General features: G+C 43.4%; 1 protein-coding gene across 1 annotated transcript in view; it reads left to right on the top strand.

Moving 5' to 3' along the window:
• The window catches only part of HDGFL3 (HDGF like 3), a 36,306-nt gene extending 17,892 nt beyond the window's left edge, over positions 1–18,414 (top strand). Inside the window, exons 2-6 of the mRNA XM_058811797.1 lie at positions 3,920–3,996; positions 7,233–7,371; positions 8,622–8,780; positions 10,336–10,482; positions 17,247–18,414. Coding sequence (XP_058667780.1) covers positions 3,920–3,996; positions 7,233–7,371; positions 8,622–8,780; positions 10,336–10,482; positions 17,247–17,252 — 528 coding nt within the window. The 3' untranslated portion in view covers positions 17,253–18,414. The remainder of the gene's footprint in view (positions 1–3,919; positions 3,997–7,232; positions 7,372–8,621; positions 8,781–10,335; positions 10,483–17,246) is intronic.
• The last annotated feature ends 287 nt before the right edge of the window (positions 18,415–18,701 follow it).

Raw genomic sequence — 18,701 nt, 5'->3', positions numbered from 1 at the left:
GAGCGCTGCGGTGCCAGGGCTCCAAAGCCACCCCGACAGCCCGCGGGGACACTCCCTGAGAAATCAGCGATTGCTCGGCACCACCGAGAGCAAAACACTCGGGCTGCACACCCATCCCAGCCAGTAAAGCACAGTGTAAGGATCTGACAGATTTCTTGCCTCCACGTTGGTAGTCACTAGCAACACGGCTTGATAAAGCCCCGCTCTGGTTGGAGAGGAGCGAGCTGAATTTTCTGTTCGGTGTTCTTGACCCCAGAAGCCTGGCGTTTGTTTACTGGAAAAAACCTCGCAGTTACATCTTTAAAGCTCTGCTGCTCGGTTGGCAAACAAACGCTGGGCAGTGCGGCTCTGCTGAGGTTGTGCAAAAAGAAAGCAATTGTTATTCATTAAGCAGATGACAGCAACGGGAGCTGAGGGGATAAAACTCGAAATCTGAAACCACCTGCTTTAATTTTAGCCATAATTGAAGCGGCTGCCCATGGTGCTGCTGATGCACATGTCAGATTTGCACGCCATGCGCTGCTCGCACTGATTTCTGTGGCAGCGAGCTGCAGCCCGCTCTGCTTCAGGCAGGGATGGAGCCGTGTTTGATTGCAGGTTGTAGCAGGTACTTGAGAATCTGCTTGTTTCCTTCCAGGAGCAAAACACAGTCGCAGTCTGGCTCTCTGATAGACAGATGCTTTAGTCATTAGTGAGGTTTCTGTGACTACAACACTGTGTTCTAGTATGGGTGCTCTTTCCTCTTTTGTTCCTGGTTCAAGGCAGCGATGCTTTTTTTGCTCTTGTGCTCATGCGCTCACTCTCTTCCTCTCCCTCCCTCCCCGTCTCTGTCTTTGATCTTGCTGATATGGGGGAAAATATCGGATCCAAATCTGCAGCATATTTAACCAAAACATCCTGTAGAATGGGAATAAATTGTGACTGAGTGCAGCAGCAGGAGATTGCAGTATGGTTGCTTGTACTGTTTGCTTTGTGCTACACCAAAACAACAGCAATTGTCATGGAGTGCAGGGGTTGTTCTGCAGCTAAATAAGCACGAAGGGACTCCACATTCACAGAGGGCTAAGGTGGCTTTACTGGAAATAGGGAGACTGGGCAAAGATCTCCTCTCGCAGTCTCTAATGCAGGGATTTATGTGAAAGAGGTAAAACGGGAAGAGATCTTTCCTAATGGCAGAGAGGGTCTCATCCTTCACTAAATTCTCTGGAGTTTCTTCCACAGAGTTCAGTGGCCCTAAGATAACACTGTCACTTTATATCCAACCTTGTTATAGCACTAGCAACATAAGCCCCAGATCTGGGGAGCTCACAGCAATATCAGTGGAGGCAGGAAAAGTCTTGACCTCAGCTGCAGAGTGAAATGTTAGAGTGGGAGCATTAACAGTCTCTCCTTGAGCTGTTTGGTGCAGATTTATGCTGCATGTGTTTGTATGTGTATGCCAGCTCCCAAAAGCTATGAAAAGCTTTTTTATGGTTTCATGTGATGATACATAGTCAGAAGGGATACTTGGATGAATAAAGAAATATGCCACGAAATGGGGAGCAGGTGAGCTGCGTGACAGAGGGGGCTGAGGCAGTGACTGGGCTGTGCTGCTCTGTAATGCAGCCCAGAGCTGGCGCCGTGTTTCAAGTGGCCAAATGAGATTTGCACTCCAGTCCCAGCAGACACTGTTTGTCTCAGTGAAAACAGTCCACATTTTCCTGGGCTCTGGCATCTGGACATCTTCCTTGTGGCAATAAAGAGGAGGATGGCTGTGGCATCCAGACAGTCGAGGTGTGTTACCTCTCCCTCCTCTTGGTGAACGGCCAGCAAAGCCTTTTTTGCTCTGACATGTGGATGCTTCCATCTTGAAGGAGGCATAAAATGTTTTGCAGACATGCAGCATCTCCCTGACTTGCTCTCAGTTTGGAAAGGGAGTTGCAGTGGTTTTGACCTGCAGTCTTTTTATCATTCTTGTAAGTCTAATACCTATATTTAATTAATGAATTGTGAGCAAATAGCAACCTTTCTTAAAAAACAAATAGTTAATGTCAGAAAATTATGAGCTCTAAAGCAATATCTTCAACAGCATTTCCTCTCTGGAGTCCTGATGATAAGAGGACACCAAAAATCCTGTCATGTTGTTTCAGTTCCTCCTTTCACACAGCTGAGCTAAAAGGGAATGCACGTGTTCATCCTCCACCAGCGTGTATTTTCCTTCTATGTGCATTAAAATAATAGATTCCCCTTTTATTTATCAAATCATTATCTTTGTTAAGTACAAGAAAGAAGTAATTGCTGTGCCCACAAGACATGTGACCCCTGTGACAATCCCGGATTGTCTCCTGCAGACTGTGCTGGTAGGTGGGTGCATGGTGACACATGACCCCAGTGTGCCAGAGTCCCACCTTGCACACCCCTCAGGGAATGCTCTGGAAGTGCCCTCAGATCTCCAGATTTTGGTGCAGCTTCAGATAATATTCCAGTTAGACTGAAAAGATAGGCATCCATTTCTTCTGCTGAGAGGAGTCTTGTGATGTTACAGTTCCACATGTGGCTCTCGTTTCTCCATCCCCAAGGGGTGTCCTTGCAGAAAGACCAAAAGGGTTTGAATTCTTACCAAAGCTCAAGCTCCTTTGAAAGCTATGGAGCCAAGCAGATGCTTTACTGTGAAAGAGGACATCCTTTGAAAACAATCTGGTGCTTATTAATCAATAAGAATTCAGTGTTAGGGGTCCTTCAGCAAGAAGAGAAAAGGAAAGCACACGTGGGTCTGGCCTCCTGAGTGGAAACATGCAGGTTGCACCCCTGTGCTCTGCTGAGGAGCAGATTTTGTATAGCACTGTTATGTCAGCACTTTGCTCTCGGTTGCAGTGATGTTTGGCAGGATGCTGATGTTGAGACTGAGTTGCCTTAGAGCAGGCACCAGGCCACTCACCTGCTCACTGGTGCTGCCCTGTAGGTATCTAGACTCATTAGGCTCTCTCTTAGCCAGAGAGTTCTCTGGACACTTAATTTCACACACCCACATATGCTCAGAAGTGCCATTTCTGGGAAGGCAGGCTCTTGGATGTTATTTAAAGCTTTGCTGTGTTTCTGGTTTGTGTGGGTAGGCACCTGGACTCTTATTTCTGTTAAAGGGGACTACAAAATTAGACATAGACAAGATTAATTCCTGGGCCTCACCTCCTGCCTCACAGCCGGTGCTCTCACCCAAACATTGGGAGAAGGGGTCTGGGCACTGCTCAGCCTGAGGGGTTTGTTCCAGTACCAGCTCTGTCTCAGGAGAGCACCCTCAGCATCCCTCCTTTCACTGCTCTGCAGCTCTATCCTGAGAAATACGAGGCCAGGATTAAAATGTGAAAGGAGAGGGTAGAGAGGGGAGTGGTAGCCAAATCTGGTTATCAGGGCGTTGCAGGGGAAGGAGAGTCCCTGGCCCCCCTCCCTGGTGTGCATTACACATTTTACACTGTGTGTACCACCATCACCACAGGAAGCACCACTGGGAGATTGTCCTGTTTTCCAGCTGCAGAGTCCCTGAGTCCCATCTGTTCCCCATTTGTTGCAGGAGTTACTGAGGTGGCTGTGTGAGACAGGCAGGATTACCCTCTGGGTTTCCATGCCTTTGATGAGGCAGGATCTGAAGTTAACACTTAAATTAAGCAGAGTTGATTTTATTGCCTTTGTGTATTAAAATGCCCATGAAATCATTAAAACTTTGTGTGTGCTCCTGGGTCTTCTGCTGTCTCCCTGCAGTATTTCAGTCATGCTGACTTTGCCTGAAACTCCAGCAGCTGCTTTCCCTTCCTCACCCCACACACAGTGGGACCTCCCAGGGCTGCAGGACACCTCTGCTAGCACCTCCATGGCTTGGTAGGATGCTTGGATGAGGGACACCACTTTTGGGAATAATCTTTTTCCACTGCTTTCTGTCTTACAGATTGATGAACTTCCTGAAGGAGCCGTCAAGCCTCCAGCAAATAAATACCCCATCTTCTTTTTTGGGACTCATGAAACGTAAGTGAATGACCCATTCCTTGGGAAATGCCTTTTTGCTGCACAGCCAGCATCATTTCCTCTGATTTCATTGGAACAAATCCTAACTGAAGCCATTGGGAGCCTAGAGAAAGGTCCTGCCAGCCCAACTCATTGGTATTAACAAATGGGAGTGAAAGCTGAGAGTGGTTGGGAATGCTGCTGCCTTCATGGTCTAAACACAAAATCCTGTGTATCCCGTAAAGAAATGTGTGGGCATGAATTCATTAGAGGGTCTGAAAAAGCCCTGAACTCAGAGGCAGGGGCAAACATTTCTTGCTTGGATGTCCATGATAGCAGAGATCAGGCTCCTGTGTTTGGACGCGTTTGAGCTCATGTCCCGTGTGAGAGCTCACTTGGTGGTTTGTGATGTGAAAGGAAGCAGACCCCAGAGTCTCAGCAGAGCTTCAGAACATGTGCATTCCTGGGACATCTGTGCTGGGATATTGTAGGATGGAGCTCTCAGAAGGGATAGAAGAACTGAGCTGGCTGATCTCATAGGGAAAGAAAGGAATCAGAGCACAAGAGGTGAGTTAGGTCTCATCATAATTGCTACAAGGTGCAAAGTTTCAATATTATAATGTACATGTCTCTAGTTTAAACTATGTCTGAGATAGCTAAAAAACAAGTCACATTCCATTTTGCAAAATATTTTAATTTTAAAACTTTTCCTTCCCTATTTTCAGGTAACATGTTCTCTAGAATTCCTTTAAAGCTGGAAAAATGAAATTCTGATGATATTTTAAATTCAATGTTAGAGGCTTGAAGCTTTATTAAAAATTTATTGTTTATTTTTGAATTTTAATGTTATTCCAGAATATTATAAGCTCCATAGCTCACACATCACATTTTATTTTTTAAAAAAATCTTTAAAGGCAGTTTCTGCTTTATAAAGTTCATAATAGCTTCTCTTTCGTTAAAATAGTTCTTCTGTTTTTTCTCGCTCCATTGCTAGAATGAAACAACCTGATGTTTTGATATATTGTGGTCTATTAGTATTGTCACAAAATAATCTGAAAAGAATAAAGTTTAAATAAACTGACAATGCTTTCAAATCAGAAAACAAAATGTAATTATTTTTTGAATGGAACATCATTTCTGAGAAACATTTAAGAAAAAAACTGACCACTTTTATTCCAAAATGAGTGAATCCCAAACTGATAATCTTTTTTTATTTGGACTTTGTGAGCTCATGATCTCACTGTAGCATCTGAAAGAGAAAAACAGTTTGTAGTTCCTACTTTATAAATGTAAAAGCCTGACTGTTAAAAATGAACTGTAGATTGCAGCTCCTTAGTTTTATAGCAGAGCAGTAGAAACTTATGCTCTCCCAGTGGCAATGAATGCATTTCAAGCAAAGATGTAGACAGCTTTTCAGTGTTTACATAAAAGGCTGTGGAAACATTTCCATATATTACTCTTGAGCTAAGTTAAGGTAGCTCATACTAAGTTTCATACAGTTTTCCTTTGTTATTCGTCTTAGAACTGTTTGTTTATATTTTTGACAACAAAGAGGCATCTCCTGGTATTAGTAAAAGTGTAGATAACATAATTTATTTAGTGTAGCATTTAATATTAACATGGCACCGGTTAGTTTGGAAATCACTGTTTGGCTTTCAGGTAGAAATGCATTCTTGGCTTTGTAATTATATAATTAAGATATTTATCAATATCCAGCTGAGTGTGAATCCCATGCTGTCTCAGGTGGAGTTAGAAGGAAGCTCTTTCCTCAGGGATTTGCCATCTGATGACTTTTTAGCAACCATTTGGCTCTGCACTGGCAAACTGCTTGGCCAGTGGGATGATTTAAGTGAATGGAGCTTTGCACATTCATAAATGCTGGGCATAAATCAGGCATTAATCTGAAATAATGATTGCAGAAAGGAAGAAATATTATCCTGTGATTAAGATATTAGACTGAGACTGAAGCAAGCTGGTTTTTCCTCTGCACTCTGCTGTCAGTTTGAGTTTGACCTTGGACAAATCTTTGTGCCTCAGAATCCCATCTGCAAAAAAGGGCAAATTCCCAATGTCATGGTGAGGTTACAACAATAAATGTATTTAATCCACATTCCCACAGTGATGGAGACCAGAGAGTTAACATGAATTGCACAGATCATCAGCAAAGTAGGACAGTGATTATGGTGAAGGACTCTGGGACTTGCTCAGCTCTGGTCATTGATGACACAGAATCTTTACATGTGGGAATGAAGGGGTCTTTTTACCTTCATTGTTTTAATTTGACTTGTGATTACAATCTCAATGTTACCATGCAGAATTCAGTAGATATAGATACCCAACAAAAAGAGAGTTATGCTTCCTTCAGTTTAAGAGTTTAGAAGAAGTTAGTTTTGCTGTAACGTGTGTAGGAAAAGCAGGACAAATCATCACTCTTCTTTTTTTATGTAATTATTTTTCCCTGCATTGTGATGCTTGTGCCTGAAATTAGTTGGCCCAATGTGCAGCTGACTTAGGCAGCAGCAAAGCACAAAATCCCTCCTTTGCTGCGCTGTCTAAAAAACTATTTGGCCACAAGCACCCTGTGTGTCTCATTGTTTCCTTGTATTACTCATCTGCCTATATTCATCCATTGTTTTTTGTTCTTATATGAAATTATAAGATTTTTGGGAAAGAGCATTCTTATTGTGTTTGTGCAGAATTTAGTATGTGGGGGGCTAATTCCAAGAAAGCAGCTCCCAGGCTTACTGGCAGTATAGATGGTAATAAATGTCACTGCTTTTTCTGCCCCATAGTACAAGGGACAGATTTTGGCTCATGGGTCCTAGGCACTCCTTACATGCTTGACTTTTCGTGTGGCATTTTTGAGGCCTTTCTGGATTTATAACTCTAGGATTGGAAGTTTGGTCCCTTGCTATCGCAAGCAATGACATCATAAACTGTTTTATAAACTTTCATAAACTGTTCAAGTGCCAGTTCCCAGCAGTAGTTAATAAAATAGAGATGTTTCAGTTGTTTCTAGAGATACCCAGCATGATTTTACTACATCAAACATCAGGATGGTGAGCCAATCCATTAAATCAGACTCACAGCAGTAACTCAAAGCCAGCGTGACCAAAAAAATAAATAAATAAAACTAGAAAAGAAATGCTTCAATGAGCAGAAGAATAGGGAAAGCATTTGCAGTGTTAATGTTATGATTTTTTTGAAGAGGAGAGTGTGAAAAGTCCTTTTTTGACTGTTCCCTCTGTTCAATGCAGTGCGTTCCTGGGGCCCAAAGACCTTTTCCCATATAAAGAATACAAAGATAAGTTTGGGAAATCAAACAAGCGAAAAGGATTTAATGAAGGCCTGTGGGAAATAGAAAACAACCCTGGAGTAAAGTTTACTGGATATCAGGTAAATGACTTTCACACCTATTGCTCCTGTCTTTCTTGTTTTCTTCTTTTACTGCTTGTCAAAGTGAGCACTTTAAGAGTGACGTGTAAGCTTCTGGTTTTGATGGAGCAAGAAAGTTTCACAGCTCTGGTAGTTGTGTAATGTAAAGACAACTGTGGTCTCACACTCTGTGACAAATGGAACTTTAATCATACTGCAGAGCCTTTTGCTTTCTGTGACATTCTGGAGTGGTGAAGTGGAAAATTCTGCAACACATTTAGTTAAATTAAAAATGGATGGTTTTATTTACTCCTGTACAAACATGAATAATTTCTGACTTCTTCTTTCTATTGTTTATTTTTATATCAGGCTCCATGTATTTTACACAGACCTTAAGGTCACTGCACTTTTGATTTCCACACTTGGCAGTGCCCAAGCTAAGAGGAGTGAGGTGGTGGAGGGTTAAGCTGCTGTAGGAGACAGTTGCTGCTGTAGAACAGCTCTCCCTGTTGGGTGTCCAGAGCAGAAAGTCAGTGAAGCTGGAGGGGGAGAAGAGTAGTTGGTGGGCTGTATAAAACAAAGAACTTTTCTCATTAAAAAAAATGTGGTCCTTTGAAGGCAGGAATCACCTCCAAAAGCAGGCAAACACCTATTACATTATTATCACAAAACACTACAAGCCAGAGATACAGACCACCTGCAGAAAAGCTGCTGCCTCTCTCAGTTCCTGTTTCATATTTTCAGCCCTACACATGTTTTGCATACACTTGGGGATTTAAAAAAAGTCCAGTGAATAGTCTGTGGGAGATGGGCTGTCAAAGAGTGCTCAGCCTGCTGGTCAGGGCTTGCTTTTCCAAAACACAGATCTTGCCCTTTGAGGGGAATGTAACAGCCATCTTCTCTCACAAAAAAGTCTCTGCTATTGCAACCAAAGTCTGAAAGTTTCAGTAGTTTTTCCCAGAGTAGAGCATGCCAGGTCTCTGCACTGAGCAGCCCTTAGTTCTCCTCCAGCAAACATGTTTTTGTTATTGGATCTTCTGATCCCAGAATCTGCATCTGATAACTGAGTTCAAGCGGTGACTGAGAAAATTGCCTTTGCAGCCCTTTTTCCTGATAATTGCAAAAATAACCTGAGCTCTTCCTAACTGTAGCAATTAAAGTGTAAGCTGTCCATTTCCATCTTTCTATCTTCAATGCAGAACAAAAATCAAGTAATAGATATTAGTGATATTTTTATTGTTGATGTTATTATTGTTGTTGTTATTTTAAAGGCAATTCAGCAACAGAGCTCATCAGAAACTGAAGGAGAAGGAGGAAATACAGCAGATGCCAGCAGTGAGGAGGAAGGTGACCGGGTAGAAGAGGATGGAAAAGGAAAAAGAAAGAACGAAAAAGCCGGCTCAAAACGGAAAAAATCCTACACTTCAAAGGTTATCTTCTGACTTTTCCTGTTGTTATCCATGGGCATTTATAATTGGAATACTGTTCACCTCATGGAAATTTGTTCTTCCTCCTTTAGCATTTTGATTCTGATACCAGGACAGTGCTGTTCAAACAGGCAAAGGGGAGTGGGCTTGATTTGTAGCCTTGGTGAGACACCACTTGAAATACTCTGCCCTATTCCAGTGCCCACACACTGAGAAGAAGGTGAAACTATGGGAAGGAGATCAGAAGGGCTGGGAAGAAAATCCATGCAAAGATGGGTTGATAGGTTTGATTATCTCAGATCAGTCTCTCCCCAAGAAGAAGAAAAAATCCTTATGAGTGGGCCTCCTGAGAGTCATGAGCTCAGGTTTGGTTCCTGTCCAGGAGAACTGAAGCTTCCTCCTCCATCTCCCAGAAGGATCTGGTAGGGCCAGATGTGCTCAATTGCTCCTCTTGGAGCTGAGTGTGAAATACTTCAGTCCAGGATACAGAATGGGAAGGTGGAAGAACTCATTCATTAAGCAGGGAGTAGGATATTCAGTTTGTGGATATAAGACCTGAACTGTACCAGCCCTGTTAATATACCAGCCCTGTTAATATCTCATGTAACAGTGTAGATCAGGCAGCTAAGAGTGATGTGTCTGTCTCACAGTGGCTGGTGGGGAAAATCCCCTGAGAAGTGACACCTTTGGGTTCAGATAAACTTCTCACTTGTCACCTGGGATGAAGGGCAGCAACATTAAAGTCACTTCCTCTGGTTCTGTGTGTGCCTCCAGGGCTGCACTTCACCTGAAAAATTGTGTAAAGTGGGGCAGAGTCAATTTATTCACATTCATGTTATTCTTCTCTGAAAGTGAAAACTAATGGAAATGAGAAGAAGCAATCAAACAATCCGATCCAGGCACAGTTTGGGGGAGAGTGTGAATTTTGTGGTTGATCCACCAAACAAAATGTATTTTCACCAATTTTGTGTGTTCTACATCAGAAATTGAGGTCTGTTCTGCCATCTTCTTTCCAGAAGATTCTGGACAAACAGAGGATTATGAAAATGGTGGCTTAATGCCACAATTTATCCTTTTGTACTGTAGAATTGCATAACATAAAGGGATGTAAAGGAGAAGATATATTGGTTCCACATGGCTCTAATGTTAATATATTAAAGCTGACAGCACTAAAAAAAAAGTATGGAAAGCAGCTCTGCTAATGTTATTCTCATTTTACATCTCTGTATTTAATCAAAACTTTTGCCAAGCTGGCACCATCTGTTTCATTAACTAACAAAACCTACAGGTGACCCAGCACTAATACCCAGCTCCTATTACTGTGTCTGTCTTTCAGTCAATTGAGCTGCCAACCTGTGCTGAACACAGAATTTCAGAGAAATTTCCTTCACTGGTGGCAGTAACTGCAGCTACTTCACCTGAAAAATGCTTTTCACCCCATGTATTCACCTTGACCAGGGAAATGCATGATCAGACAGCATTCCACATACATTTCAGAAGTGTCTTTCTATGGCTGAAGCTCAGGTTTTAATTTTCACTTTGTTGTTGATCATTTTAGAAATCCTCCAAGCAGTCACGGAAATCTCCTGGAGATGAAGATGATAAGGACTGCAAAGAGGAAGAAAATAAGAGCAGCTCTGATGCTGGGGACGCAGGCAATGACACAAGAAACACTTCTTCAGATTTGCAGAAAACCAGTGAAGGGGTAATCTTCTGTTCCTGTCATTCACTTCCCATGCAGTTTGCTCCTGGGGGGCTTTGGAGCCAGGGTGACCTGTGTGTCCCATGTGCCACCTTCTTGGGTTGCATTTCAGTGCTCAGGATGTGTCTAGAACAGAAACATGGACTTGGTGCCAAAATTTGTACATTTTTGCTCTAGAGAAATGACTGGAAAAGAGCATTATTTTTGTTCTGCCACTTGCATAGATGTCAGCTGAGAGGAGCCACTGTAAACCATGAGCTGGAATGATGCAAAATTGATGTGAGAGCAGAATCAGACTGTTTGCATAATGCATGCTGGCTCACTAACAGAGGGAGCCTGCTTGCCCTGTCACACTTGTTTAATTTGTGGGGTCCCAGTGTCCTCCTCGGGGTTCTTGAGGGTTCATGTGCTCATGACAGACTCTGCATTCTGCAGGTTGCAGGGCAGGTGCTGCCCTAGGCTAGGAGCTTCCAAGGATGGGAAATGCACTCTGCTCCAGAGCAGCTTCATACAATCCCCTTGTGTGTTTTGTCAGTTGTGTGTTCATACCAATATTACTTTGTTGTGACCACAACAACAAGAGGGGCAGGCTGAGCAGGGGGATTACATGGCAGCTGGTTACTCAGCCACCTTTAGCAGCCCCTGCTATTTCTGAGCCTTTGGAGCAGCACAAGCCTGTCTGCTCCAGCACTTGGAGCTCCAAGTCCCTGAGCAGTGCCCGTGCCAAGGCTGTGCCACGTGGGCAGCAGCCGGGCTGGGCTGTCACAGGAGCTGAGTGACACAAATGCCCAGGTGTGAGAGGAGGCCAGCACAGCTCTCAGCTGACACTGCTGAGGTGCCTCAGCACCCAGCTGCGTGCTCAGCCAAACCCTTTCTCACAAAACACAACCTCTGGGCAGCTGCTGCTGGCTCCCACTCAGAGACTCCTCCCAGGGCTCCCTTTCCCTGTGTCCCTCTGCAGTGCTGTGTAGTTGTTTTGTGACTCTGCTGTAAAGACTTTGATAGGTGGCTCATGGGGTCACAAGGAAAATTCACACTCCCATTCACTCTGAGCAAGCTGCTGGCTTCAGCCAGGGACTGATGCAAGGAGACCCTGCCCAGCTGTGCCCTCCAGCCTCTCACCCACACAGTGTCAGAGGCTGATAAGGGTGGCTCACATTCTGCCTCGTGAATCCTGTGACACTTCCATGTCTTCAGATAGGTATTTGAGTGAGAAAACTGTTTGTAAGATGCATCTGAGGTAACAGGAGGTTCAGCAGGCCCTGCTGTTTCCCATGTTTGTGGCAGTGACAGGGGATGTGTCTGTGGACTTCAGGCACATTTTCCATGTAAGGACAAAAGGCTTACTTAGGTCAGTCACAGACTAAGTGGCTAAAACATCACACAGAATGTTGGCTTTGTGGCTGTTGCATTCATATGGCTCTTTCTTCCTGGTGTGACATGCTTGTGACATGCTCAGGAGGTGACGTCCAGCATGCTACAACATGGTTGTGCTTCTCAGCATTTTCAGCATTACAGATATTTTAGCCTCTGTGCTGAAATACTGTCAATAGTGTTATCCTTCCTGCCAGCACCAACTTGAAGCAATATCTGGAGTCAATATTGTCATACCCATGTGGGGAGGTGGCTCTGCTCTGACTTCTGCAGCTCCACCATGCAGAACTCATGCTTGAGCAACCAGTCTGTTGTTAGGTCTTGGATGCTTTTAATGTTATGGAAAAGGTGGAGTTTTAGTAATACAGATTAAAGAGACAATGGGGATGTGCTTTTAAGGGCAGTTTGAGATAAAAGCACTGATAAGTTTGGAAAAGTTCACATCCTGATCCATGTATTTCACCTTGGCCATTTCTGCTGCAAAATCACCATTTCTCATGTGAATCTTTTCAGCGTTTCCCTGAGGTTTTGTCAGTAGTGCAATTCTCTTGGAGGACCAGGAGGGGACACTCCATCTTCTGCTGCTCCTCAGAGCCAGACCAAGTGTCCTTTTAGAAGGTCTGCCTTTAGAAGTCACAGGGCACTTGGGGGAAGAGTAGCAGGGTCTATTTGAGTTGGTGTTAAACAGCCAGCCCACAGTGTCAGGATTGGTGAGCTGGGGCACGGGGCCAGCTGTGCTGGACACTGCACCCACATCCTGCTGGACACCCAGACTGAGGCTCTGCTGCAGGGCACTGAGCTCCTCCAGCTCACACACCTGGGTTTCTCTGCTGTAGAAAGGAAGGTTGAAAAAGAGCAACATGCACCTGGAGAGTTGGGATGTGATCCTTCTGCTCACACACATGAATTCAGACAAATGTCTCGACCTGCTAAAGACACCACCATAGAGGAGATGATGGTCTCCTTAGAGGCACTGAGCTGGTGAGCAGAGCCTGGCCAGGCAGTGTGCAGAGGACGGGTCCCTCCCTGCAGTGTGCAGAGCCCAGTGCCCCTTTGTCCCCAATCGGCCACTCCAGGGCGTTGGTGTGGCCATGAGATGGCGCCAGGAGCCTCCGGAACGGGCGCGGGAGAACCGCTGCTCGCTCAAAATAAGGTGCAGAGAGATAGAAGATACCCTGAGTCAGATACCCAAAAACAAGGGTTCAGGGCTCTGGTGTCAAGGACAGGTGTGATTCATTGCTGTGGTTTGTCACTGTGCCCGGCTGCTCGAGAGCTGCCTGCTCATGGAGGCTGGGCCACCATGGAGGCACATGTGGCTTGGCCAAGGTGCTGCCCTGGGCTGAGAGTGCCCTTGGCCACCATGGAGGCACATGTGGCTTGGCCACCCTACCCTGGGTGCTTCCCATATGCTGAGAGTGCCTTTGCCCCCCTGCTCTGCACCTCCCAGGCCTCTCACTCAGACTGTGCCTGAAGGAGACAAGCTTTTCTCTTACTAAAACCACTAATAATGAGGTAGTAATTGCCTTTTATAATGCCTGGACTGCAGGCTGAAGACCCATCTCTCCTCCTCAGATCAGATGCAATCCTGCCTTTTAATCACACTCTTACCCTCAGCATTACAGGGATCTTCTTGAAGGGCTAACAGCCAAAGTCAGATGATTGCAGGAGCACCTTCACCTATATTTTTTAATGAAAATTCTAACCTCCAGGTGGTAGAGGTAAGCTTCAAAATGCCAAGTGATGGCTTCCTGAAGACTCAAACCCAGAGCAAATAAAAGTACTTTCAGAGCTATTATATTTTTTTCAACCAATATCATACTGTTCAAGGGCTCAACTTGTGATTTTCTTTTTATCCCTTGGGTAGACAAAGGTGCTTTCTCTTTTTGATCTCCATCCCTTAGTTTCTGAGCTATTCTTGAGTACTACAGGCACTCTCAAGAAAGAGATGTTTCCTCAGTCCCAGCCATAGTTGGTTATTGTGTTCTGTCACCACACGTTTTTCAAGCTCTTTCCTAACTGCTGTTCATTGTCTGATTCCTTCCCCAGGAAGATGCAGAGCCTGAACCTCAGGGGTTAATCATCCCATATTGATTAACTAATAGTGTATTAGCTAAGACAGCCCATCCCAGAGTTTGCTCAGATCCTGAGTCACAGAATCTTCCCAGAACTCTTCCCTGCTGTTAAATACTAAATTGTTTTGGCTTTCTCAGAATACCATGTAAAGAAAATTTTCTGGTGGAAAGGTATTCATGGCTCTGTGTTTACTTTCATGGTACTAAATTAGTTGATAAATGAGTGAATTCATGGCAGCAGATTTACATTCCTCATTTAAATCTCTGGTGACTTGTGTCTTTAGTTCTTCGCTGGCATAACTCTGAATCTTTGTAACTGAACACCTAAACTGCTTTTACTTTACTTCTGAATGGCCACATACTCATGTTAGAAAGCTGGCTGTGGTTCTGGCCTTATTAGAGAGTGTTTGAAGGTCAGGCCAGCACACAGGGTATGTGGCAAGTTTTCATTTTGCTATTCGCTGTTTTAGTGACAGTCTGGGCAGTGTGTTGGTAAAGGAGGCATTTGCTTGGTGTTCAGGTGCAGGAGGTGAATGATTTTACTCTCTTCAAAGAATAAATTGGCTAGAAATGAGATACATTTTCTTGCTTCTGGTACAGCCTGAATATTAAAATGGAGTAAAGGACTGTGATCCTTTTTCTCACACTGACAATTAGTTACCAACTGAGTCAGTGGATCTATTTGTGGAGGCAACTGCCAGCATGAATAAGGGGATCAAAATCTGGTCCGAAATTATTGCCATCTGACACCATTGCATTTGGGAGAACATATTTAAAACAGCCTGTGTCCAGGCTTTTTTGTTGTGGTATTCTTGTGGGGTAGCAACAATCCCAGTTACTCTGTGAGGTACAAGTGGCCAGAGAAGCACAGGTTCACTGTGTCCTTTTGATGTGGTTTTGAGATGTTTGGTTCCTCTGCTCTTCTTTACTTATCAGAATAACACTGGTCAGGCTGCATAGCAGGTTTGGGGGCTTATCAGCATTGAAAGCATAGAATTTAGGGCTTGGTACAATGTAAAAGCATTTTGTACAAAAAATGAAAACAGAGTATGTTTTTCTGTCTGATTTTCTTTTCCTGCTATTTGAGGCATGCTAAAATTTACCCTTCAAAGCAAAAGATAATATTTTTTAGAATGTGTCTAAGTATTGCACAGTAAAAAATTCTATGTTAAAATCAAATAGTGGCATAATATATGGTGTAAGGAGTTGTGTTTGCTGCCTTCAGGATAACAGCACTGCTGGCTAAGGACATGGGATATAACTCAGAGGAAACATAAATGTCTGAATGCAAGTTGAGATTAAAGCAGCCTGTACAGATGAAATATTTGCAGCTCTGTGTACATTGAATCCTGTAACCACTTTGACCTCAAAGCAACGCAGAATAACAACTATTGTACAGAGCAAGTAAACAATTATCCTTCTGCCCATGCAGTTTCACAGTACAGGATGGCTGAATTAGTTGCCAGACACTGTTAAGGAAGTAATCTTCAGTGCCAGAAGAACAGACAGCAGTTTGTGGGTTTAGTTTTGTTCCCTGCTCTGTTTTCTGTGTGCTGCCACTGATAACAGAAACTTTGCACTGGAATCAGTCAGATCCTTGCTCTCTCCTTTGTGTGCAGCACGGCACACGGTGTACCACAGCTTGCAGTGAGGCTGGGAGACTCGTTCAAACAAAGATGTTTGAGAGTTGTGTTTCTGGAGAGCCGTGAAACCATGGAGACCAGGGGAGGTGCCCGGGCTGCCGCATCCCCGAGCTGCCGGGAGGGCTGAGCCTGGCCAGAGCCTGCCCTGCCCTGCGGCTCTCCCTGCTGGGGACAGGACCTGCTGCCCTGGGCACCTGGCACTGCTGCCAGGAGGGGAACATGCCTCTGGAAACTGCCAAAAGCCTCGAGCATGACTTGCATTGTCTGTCTCTTTGTTGTCCCTCCCGTGGCACAGCAGCTGTGTCTGTGACACAGTGTGGAGGGGAGGTGTTCATGTTCCCAGCACCCACGTAAGGATGATCATACCCAATCTTCTGGGCCTAGCCCAGAAGGGAATTTTGGTAATAATTGCCAAGGTTTCATGCTCCAAAAGGACATCTTTCTGTACTGGATCTGAGAGTTCCAGCACAGGAAGCAGCTGTGTTACCCCATCCTACCTGTCAGTGCTGGGCAGCCACTGCCAGTGGGAACCTCAGCAGAAAGCAGGGCTTGATTGACTGATTATGTGTAATTGTTTAATTGGGTGTCTGAAGGGAAAGGAACAGCAGTGAACCCCCCCAAAGCATCTCTAAGTATGATCTCCCTGACTCTGAAACAGGAGAGAGGCCTCTGGAGTGTGGTGTGCTGGATGGGCAGCACATGGTTTCCCCTTTTGGGGGAGTCAGGGCTCTGGTAGTTCCTGTAAGCCTGAGCACTTGATAATAACCCCTGATTGTGTGTCCTTAGCCAGGATGTAGCAGGACCTCCCACACAGACAGCAAAGGTTTCCATTTTTACTCTTGACAAAGCACTTGTCATAAGAGAGGACTGCACTGACCAAAGACAGGGAAGGTGTTGTTGTAGTGTTGTAGGAGAGATGCCTTGCCCAGAGGTGGGTGGTCATGGTGCACTGCATGCTGTCATGTTGCTGGCTATGTAACCTGTCCTAGGGCCACCAGGTGAATTTTGCCATCTCTGTTCAATTGGAGGAAACCAAGACTTGTGTCTCTTGCTGTGATCATGTGAGGACAGTCTGATCCCGATCCCACTAATGTCAGGGAAAGCAAGGGCTGACCTTGACTCACCCGTGGAAGTTCCTCTTGTGTCATCACCTTACAGTGAACTGGAGCCAAGCTGTTTCCTTTTCAGAAGCAGCACTTGGATCCCTTAGAGATGAAAATGTTTATCTTTGCTCATGCTTGCTAAGCTTTCCTGTATCTGAACAAGAGGGTGTTCTTGTGGCTGGACATCCAGGAATGCAGCAGTGCCTGAGCTCCTGCATGAAGCCCATCAGTGATTTTGTGCAGTGGAAAAAAACAAAATTTGGTTGTGCCTCAAGTGTGCTACAAGGTTTGTAATGGAGTGACTGGGGGAAATACCACCCCCATATATCACAGGAGCTGCTTATTGAATACAGCCCTAAATGTTTACTTTTAAGCTGTGCTCATTAATATTTTGCAGTGATACGTTTAGTTGATGTAACAAAGCAGTTTTCTCTAGAAAAAATTTGTTTGAATGGACCAGGTGGTTACTTGTACCTGTGACTAAGAAGTGTGGAAATATAACATCAATTGTATCAAGTTTGATGCAGCATGTTATTTCTTACATTAAATGTGACTTCTTTCTCTTTCTCTTTCAGACTTAACCAACATAATGACTGCTGAATATTAAGGGAAAACACAAGAAGGTTACATGTTTGGTTGTCTAATATTCTTGGATTTGATATGAGTCACCACATCTGTTCATTAGTACCATCAACAGCATCCCAGTTTGTATGCACATTATTCACATTCCTATCTGTTGTGTTTGCAGAAATGACATTTTTACCCTTTTTTCTAAGGGTTACTTTTTGATTTTCATATTATTTGGTTGCATGAAGTTGCCCTTTTCCAGTGGCTGAGGTTTATGAAGATATCGCATACTTGAACATGTTTTAGATTCCTTTTCGAGACAGAAAAGGCATAACTCCAAATTATATCATTCTAAATCAACATTTTTAAACACAACTAAATCTTAGAAATGAGTCCCCTCCATACAATGCTACAACAATCTTCCACGTAGAGACATAATTTTAAATTTTCCTAGATCCATTCTCTCTTGGGTTTTGATCAGTTTACAACATGAAAGAAAAATTCTTCTTCAGTTGAAATCACCACCAAGTTCAATAATGTAATAAAATACCTTTCCTTATTAGAAGTACCTAGCTAGTTATACTCTTAATACTTCTCCAAACCATGATGTAATGTACACTATCTGACTTAGTTCCTATATGTGGAGTTAGTGAAAGTCTTTTTGTGTTTCTTTAGATTAATACAAGGATTTTTCCAATGCCAACACAATTTGAAATCATTTATTTGGATGCTTTCCATTTTTAAGCTTACTGTGATATACAGCCCTATGGGAAACCAAAACAAAACATCAATTTTAAATAATGAAAGGCTTAAAAAAGGATGCTGTCATTCTGGCTTTTTTTTTTTCCTTTTGGAAATAGAACTAGACTAGTAAGTAAGCATTCCAAATCCATTACTCTGTGTACATTATTGTTGCTATTGTGATAATAGAGATTTTTATTTATTTTTATGCCAGCTTTTATTGTGAAAACATATTTAGTCTGGTTTTATCAATCCTTGTTATGCTTGTCCTTGGAACATCTTTTGCGTATTCAAGGTTTGTAGTTGATGAGTTTACTGTAAAAAACGAAAAAAAAAAACCACAAGGAAAAAAAACCAAAAAAACACCAAAACAAAACAAAAAGGAAACAAAAAAATGTATTGTTTTTACAGAATAAATTTATTGGAATGTGTATTGGGAGTAAGGTTTGAGGTTGTAAGCAACTAAGTTAGCGTCATATTTGGCTTCATACGTGTAATAATGTGAGGTATTAATGTAAGTCAAGTATTAAAGCAAAACATTCTGTTAACATGAGTTGACCATAATAGATACAAGTGCAGGTGAGATCTTTATTTTTTCTGTACTTTGCCTTTTCTGGATAACAGGAGGTCATTAAATTCACCTTGAATGTATCAAAGTTTCTTTCCAGACATCAGAAGTAACATCAGAGGCTCAAACAGCTGTCTGTGAGCCAGCACGTCCT

Source organism: Ammospiza caudacuta, chromosome 10, assembly GCF_027887145.1.
Source record: "Ammospiza caudacuta isolate bAmmCau1 chromosome 10, bAmmCau1.pri, whole genome shotgun sequence".
NCBI lineage: Eukaryota > Metazoa > Chordata > Aves > Passeriformes > Passerellidae > Ammospiza > Ammospiza caudacuta.
This window is presented reverse-complemented; position numbering and strand designations above follow the sequence as displayed.